General features: G+C 33.4%; 2 protein-coding genes across 2 annotated transcripts; one reads left to right on the top strand and one right to left on the bottom strand.

Moving 5' to 3' along the window:
- The first annotated feature begins 393 nt into the window (after positions 1-393).
- Positions 394-9280, top strand: LOC138330751 (uncharacterized). Its single transcript, XM_069278277.1, has 6 exons — positions 394-534; positions 2681-2895; positions 3402-3531; positions 7185-7311; positions 7786-7931; positions 8533-9280. The coding sequence occupies exons 2-6, from the start codon at positions 2712-2714 to the stop codon at positions 8552-8554; spliced, it is 609 nt and encodes a 202-aa protein (XP_069134378.1). The 5' UTR covers positions 394-534; positions 2681-2711; the 3' UTR covers positions 8555-9280.
- Positions 9281-9954: 674 nt separating this feature from the next.
- On the bottom strand, positions 9955-13626 carry LOC138330761 (glutathione S-transferase 3, mitochondrial-like). The gene is made up of 5 exons (XM_069278287.1): positions 13448-13626; positions 12367-12431; positions 11891-11948; positions 11657-11729; positions 9955-10588 (listed from the first exon to the last, which is right to left on the bottom strand). The coding sequence occupies exons 1-5, from the start codon at positions 13568-13570 to the stop codon at positions 10488-10490; spliced, it is 420 nt and encodes a 139-aa protein (XP_069134388.1). The 5' UTR covers positions 13571-13626; the 3' UTR covers positions 9955-10487.
- Positions 13627-13929: the final 303 nt, after the last annotated feature.

Raw genomic sequence — 13929 nt, 5'->3', positions numbered from 1 at the left:
AAATTATTCAAAATTGTTGTTGATAGATTCCATGGACCAATGAACAGGGGTGTGTTTATCAATTACTTGATAAATTGATATTGAAGTAGAAAATGAAGCACATAAATCTGAAGTGAGATGAATTCTTGAGATTTTGAATTTACCCTCATTCTCAATATGGAAAATCTGCCCCAAGTAACCTCTGGTAGTCTTTCGGCTGCTTTGTGTTTGCGCTTTGGTAAACAGTGAAAATACCAGTTTCGATGTTGCCAATGGCACGGGATTCAAACAGCAATAAATACCACGCAACCGACACGGAAACTTTAGAACAAGTGGAAAACGTTCCGTAATAGTTACATATATCAAAATAAACAATGAACAGCGGTAACTCAATATTTGTATACTGGTTGCCAAGGAAGCCGAGCGGTTGATCTCATTAGGAGCGCAGCAGTAGCCCCCCTCAGCATCCGGTACGCGAAGTGTCGGGTTTCAATGGGTTACTGGTATTTCGTATTTCCGGCTACAAAGGAATAACACGCAGAAGGTTACACACTGGTAAGTCTACATATGATGTTTACTATACGGTTTTAAGGTTCCTGTATATGTTTCATTGATGTTTTAATGTTGTATATTCAGGGTTTTACAGAATATGTACTATCATGCTTGGTGTGGATACTTTGTTTAAGTCAAGATACAAACTTTCACCCCTCCCGTTCGCCATTTCTTTAGTCTGCATACCCTGGTCTTTTGCTACTAACAAGTTCCTCTATTCGATCACCATTTCTTTTATTCTATGATAAGCTATTCAGATTTTTTAAAAATGATGCGGGTATTATTATTCTAAATTATTTTATATAACAGTATTATCAATTTTGCCTGACTCGTACGGCGGTAAGAATGTAGAGGGGAAATGTCTTACATAGCACAGCAAGGAGTCAGCATCCTGCTGCGATAGACCTATAACATTGTATACATCATTATCAATGCCCCTTTGTTGTTAAATTAGTTTCATGTCTATATGTTTACATACTTAGTTCCTTTATTTCCACTGATGGACCCTGAATCGATGTAATAACTTGAACATTTTCTCATAACATGTATATGATTTGTAAGGACAAAATAAATCATATTATTAATTTATTATTAATACAGTTAGGCTGTAAGCATGTATTACGTAATATATTTTGGTACGCTATTTACTCTCTAATAGATAACTTTTGAATATCGTTTTAAACGATATTCAAACTTTCTTATGCATATATTATGACAAACATTTCCCGATCAATTGTCTATGTTTGGTGTCTTTATTTCTCGAATATTTAAAAACTTTACATCTGCGGATTAATACACTTAATTTATTTGTTTTAAAGAATAATGTGATTGTATATTTTATGGTTTTGTTGTTCCGTGTGGGTTATAAATAAACAAGATGTAAGCAAGTTCGTAGAATTGACTTCGTAAAGTTTATATATTTGTGTATTCACATATTCGAGAAATAAAGACACCAAACATAGAAAATTGATCGGGAAATGTTTGTCATAATATATGCATAAGAAAGTTGATATGAACGTCTTGGTGATATCCGAAAAGATGGCTATATTCTCCCTTCGCTATTATCATTTGTGTCGTATCCCTTGCTATTGAATTGAAGTATTACTTTATTTGTTATCTCCGATTGTAGGTCGATGTGCTATGCTCAGATAGAAATGGTATCTCTTTGGGTAAAAATAATGTACCGTTTAAATAAAAATTTATTCAAGGAACTTGTTAAGAACTTTTTTGTGATTTTACCAGACAAGACTAGCCAAAATTGATAAAAAAAAACCCAAATGATACATATATCCAGGAGTTTTATTTCCTAAAACGTTATTTTTAAAACTTTAAAGAACGTTATTGAAATGTTATGCGTAGAACGTTAATAAGATGTAAAATTTTGTATTGTGTTACCATTTTATCATTTAGATGTAGTGTCACCATTTTATCATTTAGGTACAGTGTCACCATTTCATTATTTAGGTAAAGTGTCGCCATTTTATTATTTAGGTATAGTGTCGCCATTTTATCATAAAGGTATAGTGTCACCATTTTATTATACAGGTGCAGTTTCATCATTTTATTATTTAGGTATAGTGTCACCATTTTATTTTTTAGGTATAGTGTCATCATTTTATTATTTAGGTATAGTGTCACCATTTTATTTTTAGGTATAGTGTCACCATTTTATTATTTAGGTATAGTGTCACCATTTTATCATTTAGGTAAAGTGTCACCATTTCATTATTTAGGTAAAGTGTCGCCATTTTATTATTTAGGTACAGTGTCACCATTTTATCATTTAAGTATAATGTCACCATTTCATTATTTAGGTAAAGTGTCGCCATTTTATTATTTAGGTAAAGTGTCACCATTTTATTATTTAGGTAAAGTGTCGCCATTTTATTATTTAGGTAAAGTGTCGCCATTTTATTATTTAGGTACAGTGTCACCATTTTATTATTTAGGTACAGTGTCACCATTTTATTATAAAGGTACAGTGTCATCATTTTATACTTTAGGTATTATAGTGTCACCATTCTATTGTTTAATGTACAATGTCACCATTTTATTATTTAGGGACAGTGTCATCATTTTATTGTTTAAAGAACAATTAAACCATAGATTTTGTGGTCTTTAGGTACAATGTCACCAATTTATTTCACAGATTTGGATACGCACCTGACAGTCTGAGAACAATGACCTCCTACATTTACTGTGCATGTCTGCTGGGTCTGATGGCCGCCATAGTCCAGTCTCAGACAGTGTGGAACGTATTGAACTTTCCTGATCCCCGGTATGAACCAACCAGATGTGGACGTCACTCCGAGGTCGCCGAATCCTGGATCTGTGATCCAAATAATATTATCTCCTCGGATGATGGTATGACATCATAACATTGTAGAAGATCTTGTCAAATATATGATGGATGTTGCGATATAACTTCAGGGCCGAGCTTCATTAATATTCCTTAATTTAAGAATCACCATATGAAAGCATTACGAACGTTAAGGAAAGTTCCTTAACTTAAAATTCCCTTTACTTATGTAATACTTTCCTATGGAGATGAGTTAATGCATTCCTTTAATATAAGGAGTGCTGATGAAACTTGGTCCAGTTATGATATTAAACATAAAAATGAGATGAAATGAGATTCATGCAAAAAAGAAAAAAAGGTAAATAAATTAAGGAAAATAAGTGTAAAAAAAACCTCATTGTCCCGTCCCGCAAAGAATTAAAAAGCAAAAGTGGTCAAAACAACGAAAATAAAATCATATCGATGAGTTTATTGCTAACAATGTGATGTGTTTATGAATCTAAGATCACATTTAAGTGATCATTTCCATGATAATCGACATAAACTAAGAATCATAATGGTTTCCTTCTAGCCACCGCTATAGACGCCATGTTAAAGATGGCGGAGGAAACAACCACATGTGGCTGTCAGTCGTGCCGAACTGAAAACAAAGGTTACGTCATTATGGTGGCTCTAATGCCTCAAATGCAGAGAATCATCAAGTAAGTATTAATGATCAAGTGAAAATACATTGTAATCTGTTGAATTTGATAAATTTAGAATTATAGAAAAAAAAAACCACCGAAATTAGGAATTTCTGCTGATTCAGTTTAGGACAGATGTGAGGATCACTTAGTTGGTCAGGTGGTACGGTATGGTTTATGTTTTCATGTTTTTGTCGCTCTTGGCCACAGTGGAGAGGTCCACATTAATATTGTCCTCCCGACAGTACAAAGTAACTTCGACGCCTCTAATATGCTTACCCCTTTTCATGTCGTAAGACTCGATGTGATTTTATTATCTAAAATAGATATGTTTAAGACTTATATCATAAATATGTGAATCTTAGCATCATGTTACATTATATCTTTTTATTGCCTTTCGATTTTTTCATTTAAATGTTATTTGTTTCAACTGAAAATTGACTTCGCAACCTTTTAAATGTCGATACAAACACAGAAGATATTTTAGAATTCACCTGCCTACTTGTTACCTTAAAGTAATTTTACTGTTAAAGCAAGTTTACCGTTGTTGTATTCTTTATCATAAAGTTTGACCCTAAGTGACCCTGGCTGTCGATGGGTAGTTAAACTCTAACAACCAAACAAAAAAATATTTTCTCAGTAGAATAGTATCGAAACAAGATCATAACTTGTATATGTGAGTGATGAATGTGATTTATTTACGTTACAAGAGCAATATAGACTTTCAAAGTAATTTTTAATGAAAAGGAAACCGGGTCAATCGTAAAATTTGATCAATTGATTATTCCAATCAACTTAGCAATGATCTGAGTGTTGGTTAGCACTAATTAAAATATTGGTTAGCGATGATCGCAGTATTGGTAAGCGATGATCTAAGTAATTGTTAGCGATGATCGCAGTATTGGTAAGCGATGATCCAAAAATTGGTTAGCGATGATCGAAGTATTGGTTAGCGATGATCTAAGTGTTGTTTAGCAATGATCGAAGTATTGGTCAGCGATAATTCAAGTATTGGTTAGCGATGATCCAAGTATTGGTTAACGATGATCTGAGTATTGGTTAGCGATAATCCAAGTATTGGTTAGCGATGATCCAAGTATTGGTTAGCGGTAATCTGAGTATTGGTTAGCGATGGTCCAAGTATTGGTTAGCGATGATCCAAGTATTGGTTAGCGATCACGATCTAGGTGTTGGTTAGCGATGTTCTAAGTATTGGTTAGCGATGATCCAAGTATTGGTTAGCGATGATCCAAGTATTGGTTAGCGATGTTCTAAGTATTGGTTAGCGATGATCCAAGTATTGGTTAGCGATGATCCAAGTATTGGTTAGCGATGGTCCAAGTATTGGTTAGCGATGATCCAAGTATTGGTTAGCGATGATCTGAGTATTGGTTAGCGATGATCTGAGTATTGGTTAGCGATGATCCAATTGGTTAGCGATGATCCAAGTATTGGTTAGCGATGGACCAAGTATTGGTTAGCGATGATCCAAGTATTGGTTAGCGATGATCCAAGTATTGGTTAGCGATGATCCAAGTATTGTTTAGCGATGGTCCAAGTATTGGTTAGCGATGGTCCAAGTATTGGTTAGCGATGATCCAAGTATTGGTTAGCGATGATCCAAGTATGATCCAAGTATTGGTTAGCGATGGACCAAGTATTGGTTAGCGATGGTCCAAGTATTGGTTAGCGATGGTCCAAGTATTGGTTAGCGATGATCCAAGTATTGGTTAGCGATGATCCAAGTATTGGTTAGCGATAATCTGAGTATTGGTTAGCGATGGTCCAAGTATTGGTTAGCGATGATCCAAGTATTGGTTAGCGATGATCCAAGTATTGGTTAGCGATGATCAGTATTGGTTAGCGATGATCAGTATTGGTTAGCGATGATCCAAGTATTGGTTAGCATGGTCAGTATGTTAGCGATGATCCAAGTATTGGTTAGCGATGATCCAAGTATTGGTTAGCGATGATCCAAGTATTGGTTAGCGATGATCCAAGTATTGGTTAGCGATGATCCAAGTATTGGTTAGCGATGATCCAAGTATTGGTTAGCGATGATCCAAGTATTGGTTAGCGATGATCCAAGTATTGGTTAGCGATGGTCCAAGTATTGGTTAGCGATGATCGAAGTATTGGTTAGCGATGATCCAAGTATTGGTTAGCGATGATCCAAGTATTGGTTAGCGTAATCCAAGTATTGGTTAGAGATGGTCCAAGTATTGGTTAGCGATGATCGAAGTATTGGTTAGCGATGGTCCAAGTATTGGTTAGCGTATGATCCAAGTATTGGTTAGCGATGATCCAAGTATTGGTTAGCGTGATCCAAGTATTGGTTAGAGATGGTCCAAGTATTGGTTAGCGATGATCGAAGTATTGGTTAGCGATGGTCCAAGTATTGGTTAGCGATGATCCAAGTATTGGTTAGCGTAATCCAAGTATTGGTTAGAGATGGTCCAAGTATTGGTTAGCGATGATTCAAGTATTGGTTAGCGATGATCCAAGTATTGGTTAGCGTAATCCAAGTATTGGTTAGCGATGGTCCAAGTATTGGTTAGCGATGATCCAAGTATTGGTTAGCGATCACGATCTAGGTGTTGGTTAGCGATGTTCTAAGTATTGGTTAGCATTGATCTAAGAATTCGTTAACGATGATCCAAGTATTCGTTAGCGATATCGATGAATGTAGAATTAGTGTGTCTTACTTTGTCACATACAGAAGATGCCGTCTTTCTATGATCTTAACTTATGATTTGGACAAATTAAATAATACCCAAACCTAAATTTATTGCCAGCATGTCAAGTTTGAGAGTTGTTCCCTGTGGTAACGTTTATATTGACCAAAGGGTTCAGTCGCCGCTATGTATAGCAATATGTAGGTATTTTATATAGGTCAACTGTGTAAGCTGTTAATCTTCTGGCAAGAATCCCGGGGTCTAGGTCAACATTTGAGTTAAAGTAGTGTATAGTGATCGAAAGATTTGATAAGGTATCAAATATAATCGCCACCACAGAAAAACGAATTTGGAAGTATATAAATGCTGACACGACATAGGTTAATTTTTCTATACGTGTACAGCATTAAAAAAAACTTAAGTAAATAAATTAACGATACAATTTTGTATTTCACTTTTGGAGACATTCCGGGGTCTATAACAATGGTATAATTTGGTTTTTATTTTTCTTTACTCCTGCAAATAATCGATGCTCTCATAATCGAAAAAGACGGTAGGTTTTCATGTTTTAGTTTGAAGTGACCTGGTGTTATTTCCCACTCGTTGTCTTTGGTATGTTTGTATGTCTTTTAAATACGTATTGCAATGTCCTTAATTAGCTGTTGTAGAAAAATATATCCAAGTCAATCCGGGACACGAATACTAAACCAAACGAGCGTTCGTTGTCCATTGGTATAATATCATTGGGTCAATTCGTAAGTTTCTGGTCGTCTTGCTAGAATAATAACACGCTATGAATAAAATTGATTGTGTAACATACGAGTATGTTTATCTTATTTCCTTGTGTGGTACAGCTAACAAATGAAGTCCGTGCTTTCAAAGATGAGTCTTGATTCCTTAAGTCTTGCCATCGAATCAATGACGTGGAGTATGCCAACCGTTTTTTGTTTTTGTTTTGTTTTTTTGTTTGTTTGTTTGTTTGTTGTTGTTTTGTAGCGAGTCGAACAGTCTGAAGAGTATCCTCCAAGACGCTCGGGTGTATGCCTACTATCTCTCTCTTTACTGGGATTTCACGACATGTGACAACCAAGTCCTCATCCTATTCGACCAGCACCATGACGTTGTACGTATGGCTTACCACGTGACCTTTTACGTAAACTTCACTTGACTTTCCAATATATAGGAGTTATATATTTTAGACGATAAATCTGTTACTAAACCTTTTGCTGATTATAAAATATGAAGTCCATTAGAAATTAAACAATGTAGAAATCTCTTGTTTACTGATATATTTGGTGACTCTATTTCATAGGTATGCTTGTAATACAATTTAGATGTTTATCATCCAGATGATGTGATATCAGCGAAAACAGTGACAGCATGAATGGAAAAACACAGGACAGATTAAGATTGTTCCATAATGATAAATCACATATATCAGATATTGCTAACCGTCATAATCACTTTTATCCTAACAATAAATATAGCAGATATTATCTGGGTCCGGTGTAGGTAATCTCGTGATCTTGGACTGGTAATAAACCTAACTTAGAATCAACAATAACTGTATGTAACTATTTTGTGATTTAACCCCTAGATATACACACTCACCCAGAGGGACGCCAGGAGACGTCTTACTGACGATCTTGTCAATGAAATAAGCTTGGAAAACAGACGACTTTTTGACGTAAAGGAAAAGGCTTCGATAGCACAGGGTCTGAAAAACATGATTCAATCTTATACGTGAGTAGAAATATACATGTATATACTAAATACACCAAGAAGCTCACATCTCGTCATGTAAGATTTATTCAACCTATGCTTTATAGTAACAACTAACAGTCCAGTTTACTGATATTTCAAGAGTATCTAGATTTCTGTAAACACCATACTTATCATATTCCTTTCAATCATATTAGAGTTACAGTGCTGCCTTCATCAGGATCTACTGTTTCCAATGTAAAACAGGCTGGAAATATCCTAGTCCGCTAAACCTGTATATTTAAAAAAAATCTAAATTTAAAAAAAAATATAGACAGGTTTAGCGGACTAGAAATATCCATGCAAATGTATGGGGTCAGTATGTTTTAGTACTGTAATATTACGCTAATTACGGGAGGGACATTTTTCCTCGCGCGAAGTATTTGTTGTATATACATGTATGAGAAAATAAAAAAAATAATCACAGGTGTATTTACCGCGAAAATACCACAAAATGTTTAAACTTTCAAATTTCCGCGAATCTATTCACGTTTACAGTAACTGTTTGTGGAAGTGTTTCAACATAAATGAGCCTCGTTATATATGTAGTACTTCAGCAAATTATCTTTTTTATCTTTTTCAGAGACATCCTCCGCCGTTCTTGAGATTCCCCAATCAGATCACATGCGTTTGGCTATGTAGACATTTCGCTCTCTGTGTATATGTAATACTGTGTCACAGCAGTAGTACTACAAATATATATAAAGAGAAATGTCTTCAGAGCCAAACGCCTGTGGTCAGATCCATTGTACCTGATGTACCAGTCTTAGTGACCAGACGTCATGCAAGAACATCATTATATATCACTATTCATGAAGTGTGTAAATTAGTTCAGTATGTTTAAGACAAGTAAAGACCACATCTTTACGGTTCCACTGAATACTCACCCTTTTTCATTGTATTGGGGAAATGAAAGCCCCGTCAAGAATTCAACAAACAGTTTAAAGTGCCAAATGCCAGTAACATGTATGATTCCGCAAATGCTTTTCAGCTAAAAATTACATATGGCATAGTTTAGAACCATGTTTTTTTTCAGATAAAATACCATTCTCATCAGCGCAAAGTAGATCAAATGTCTTTGCTTTGAGTTAGAAATTATTTTCGAGAACCAGTTGTTTGGTTTTGAACGTCCTGGGAAAAGATCGTGTTTCTTTATCACCAATTCGAAAAAACGAAAACAGCCTAAAATGTAATAAGTTTTACTTCGTTGAATTGGTAGTAGAGTAGCTCACTGTAGTGTATTTGTCAAGTAATCCCGTATAATTTTAAATTATATAAAAAGTTATCAATGTTGACACCAAAATGATAATAAAATTTGTTTTTCAAATGATTCATATTTTTTGTATTTGTTACTTACATCGACATACATTTATGCATTAACTATCTATAGTACAACATATTTATATATTTTGTTGTTTGACTGGGCACAACAAAATCCGACATGATAATAAAGACATAAAATATTGAATAGTGTAAGAATTGTTGAATACAATAAAGCCAGGTGATCATGAAGAGTTAACGTCCTCTACTTCATAAATGACATTAAAGATTTATTTGTAAAGCATCTATCAGGATTTAAAGTTATTTTCATTTCCATGTTGTATTGAAAACAAATTATTGAGAAATTTGGGCTAATTAAGTCAAATATGTGGATTTCCAGGTGCAAGTACACTACACATTATCTAAAGCCGGATGGTGAAAAGGGTTTTACTATAAGGGACTCCAATTTAAATGGTTAATGTACCCAAAGTACATACAACTAGAGATCAAAGGGAACCTACATTTTCAATACGTATGATTTCTGAGAATTAACATATCAAGAATTATATAATTGCTGATTGCTAAGATAAAGATGGGCGGCAGAGGGATGAACACAGACGAAAGGCAATTTGTATCGACCATAAAATCTCTGTAACATTAATATCACTATCAGTGTCAACAGACTTTACTTTTAGTGGTCAATTTGCAACAAAGGATGGAAAAAAATGCACCATTAAGCCAAAAACATGGGAATTAAAAATCATATTTTATTATTCTACAAAATGAAAATCTATTAGAATACAGAATATCATTCTAGCAGATCCCCTGAAAACGTTCTATAAATATAATGATGTACATAATATTGTGTAGTAATGAAACGGTTTATAAAACAATCTTTGTTATTAAAATATGAAATCACTTTACAAAACAAGAACAAAGGAATTCTGTCTATGGCATCAGCTGTTTTATCTGCATGAAAACATTCTCGAAAATATAAATTTATGATGTAAATGTGCAGAATCTTAACAAACACATGTTGATCTAGACATTAAAATTCACACATACATGTACTTCATTCATTCATTAACTTGTGATATAACAAAACAGAGTATTGACGACTAAGGTAGATAGATTGTAGTGTATAACATTCCCATGGATTACAAATATCTCTCGGTTACATGTACATATTTAAGTTTTCAGAAATCGTCATATAATATCTTTGATCTCAATAACCTTAAAATAAAATTTTGAGAAGAATTAAATTGGTTCCATGGCTGTTTAGATGAAGCCGATGAGTGACAGACCGAACATCACAGTACATATCAGAAGAGTCAACAGACCCAGGTATCCAAACGCTCCACGGTTTCTCTTCTCTGGGTCTACAAAAACAAAAGCATGTGTCATTACAAACCTGTAGAAATATTTCATATCATTTATAATATTATTTTACTATGAACTGCTACAAATTATTTTTTATATTTAATAATGATTCCAAGCACCAGCTAAGCACCAGCTTGTTCCATGGTACAAATTAAGCATCATTTTTTAACAGATCTGATATCTGAATTCAATTCAATAATTATTTGACTAGTATACAAAATAATTTTAAAGTGCTCCAAGAATCCCAAGCAAACAACTGTATCAGACCAGTAAAGTTTATCTTCATGGAAGGGAGATAACCCTTAGTATTGAAATCTGATCAAAAATGAAATGACAACTTAAACTTTAAAGTTATATGTGCTGTAACTTGGCGAAAATTTTGACATCCTATTTTTTCATCGTTAATCTATTAAAAACCATAAGGTTTGATGAATAAATCTGTAAAAAATCATTCAAATGGCTTCAGATGACTTATAAACGTTAGTTATAACACGAAATTTTGTACTGTAAAATTGTTGTTTTTATGCCTTAAATATGCTTATATGGAAACATACCTGCAGAAATCACTTTACAATTACTAATAACATTGTAAAAATGTGTAATGAAATTGTAGACCACAATTTGAATTCATGGTCTGACCGTATGTACTCATTTCACTTCACTATTGATGTAAATAAATGATTTTTGGCAGTACTGCCAAAAATCATTTTCAGCTCTTATTTGTACATGTAGAATTAAAACCTAAGCATTGAAAGTACCGTAATTTTCAAAAAGTTGGTAGTTTTTGGTGATGAATAACATATTAAAAGCTCATCTTGATTCGTGAGTATGAAAAATACGGCACATATAACTTTAAATAAGGAACAACTATGTAGGTTATGATTGTGATAGGCTTGTAGAATTGTGTCAGACACTTCAATTATTTGCTCCCCTTGACCTCTGAAGAGCTTTATAATAATACAAACTGATTTGGGAAACACTTGTAATACATATGTAGTGACAGTATCACAGACGTAACTTGTGGTAAATGTACATTGTATGTGGTATACAGATCTAGAAACACATACCACCAGTATAATATCCGTATGCATAGGCCACTCGTCCAGCTATCCAAATCAGTCCACAAAGTGCTCCTAGTTTCTATAACAGAAAAAATAAATATTCTGTAATGATAGACACTCAAGTTTACTAAACATTTTGTTGTTAATTAATTCTGGATTTTTTTCTGCCAGATATTTACAATTCATTGTAGAATCTTTAAAAAAAATATCACAAATGCATATGTACAAATGTATACTTACTGGTGCATAAAGGCCTCCGAAAATTTGCAGTACAAGGTATGTAGGATAGACTTCGAGTCTGAAGAAAATCAAACAAGTAGTTGAAACTATATACTTATAAGCTTAATAGAATGCATGTTATAGATGTTGGTATTATAAACATACTGTCCCCATGTAGGGGTTCTTTTAAAATATAGATTTCTCTTCCCTATTTATATTAATTATAGTTTTTATATTCTAACTCTTTTAACAAAATTAATTAATTCTGTGTATCTATGTGTTGATCCTATTGTGTATTTTTATGATTCTATGTGTAATCATGATCAAGGGGAAATAATCAACTTTGTTATTATATTCAACATAATTCAACACACCACTATCAGAACATTAATTTTTATTCAAAGCTGTTCTTACATAAAAATAAGTAGAAATAGTCTTTTTAAATAATGCCAATTCAAGCACGAAATTTTTTTGACATAAATTTGTCATAAACTTACGTATTCTGGTGTGCTCTTTGTACACAGTTGAAGCGGTCATCATTATCACTGTACATCCTCGGGTACTGAAAAATATCAAACAGAAATATCACAGAGATGATAAAAAATACTAGGGTTTTAAATTACCAATAATAGATGATATGTTGTAAAACTCTGTGTATATATTGCTGAAGTAGTGTTTATAAAACTGTCATTAATATTATACAGTATACAGATCAATGATATCTATAACTGCATGTTCATACAATCTTCATTTGTAGCTCGATCAATCCCAGTATAATGTGGCCATAAGCATTTTAACTTACCACACAGGTAAGTAATTAAGTTTTACCTGTAATAAGGGTTGAGATTCCTACACTATACATTTGCAATTCGCAGGTATTTTTAAATAAAATATAAACTCATATCTGACATCAAAATTGAAAAAGTACATGATTGTAATTGATGATAGTACAGTTCATGTGCATATATACATGTACATGTAAGTGTAGAAATTTAAATTGTATATACACATTTCTCAAAATATTTTAAAAACAGTTATTGCACAATCACATAGAATACCACATGTGAAGTCAACTGTTACAATGTACTACTAAATAACTATATACATGTATCTGGATGGCATTGATGCAGAAAAAAAGTTGGATTCTATATTTTGTCGATAAAAAATAATATACTACAAAAGAGAAAAAAATTTCTAACAATAAACCCAAGGATTTATAAATCCTTGATCTCACCTAAGCATAAAAATTAACACATGTATTTATGAGACATACATGTATATTATTTACCATAGATATCAGAAACATACACATGTATGTGTAAAGAGTCATGCAAGATTAAAAAAATCTATTAGTAAACAAAATTACAACAGTGTAGCTATAGGTCAATGTCTGAACCACAGGGGCCCGTTACTACTGTTTATATTATAATATATATTTTCAGTCACTGGGTACGTTATGGGATATAACGTACCCAGTGACTGAAAATATATATTATAATATAAACAGTAGTAACGGGCCCCTGTGTCTGAACTGACCTAAATATTGTTACTGTCAGCTTCACAAAAGTCAAAACTTACAGAAACTTCATATTTCTTCCTTGCCATGACAACTTGAATACCCAACCATTGCAGCAAAATAACTGTTGCAAAGACAACTAGGACAACATATCCAAAATCGGGAGATAGCGTAAACGCTTCCATTTTCTTGTAGGTGTGAGTGTTGGCGGTGTGATTAAATAGAACGGATAGCGTCGCTTCTAAATTTAGATTACAAAGTACGCGTTGTTTGCTTTTATGTTGCTTGACCTGCTAGTTACATGTACTTATACACACGTACACACACATAGGTTTATTGTGACATAGATTTCCTCCTTTGACATTTGACAAAGAGTATACATATGTTGCAAGAAAAGACATATTTACATAATATATGTTTTAATAACACTAACTAGTCTAATTAGACCACGAAAACCTCAAACTAGATAAGTAAAATGATTAGACTGCAAAAGTGAAAGCGCTCAAAGTTATGTTCAGCATGCATGACTTCTCACCGGTATCGA

The sequence above is a fragment of the Argopecten irradians genome, chromosome 1 (assembly GCF_041381155.1).
Source record: "Argopecten irradians isolate NY chromosome 1, Ai_NY, whole genome shotgun sequence".
Lineage (NCBI taxonomy): Eukaryota > Metazoa > Mollusca > Bivalvia > Pectinida > Pectinidae > Argopecten > Argopecten irradians.
Note: the sequence above shows the minus strand (reverse complement) of the source record. Positions and strands in the feature narration are given on the sequence as shown.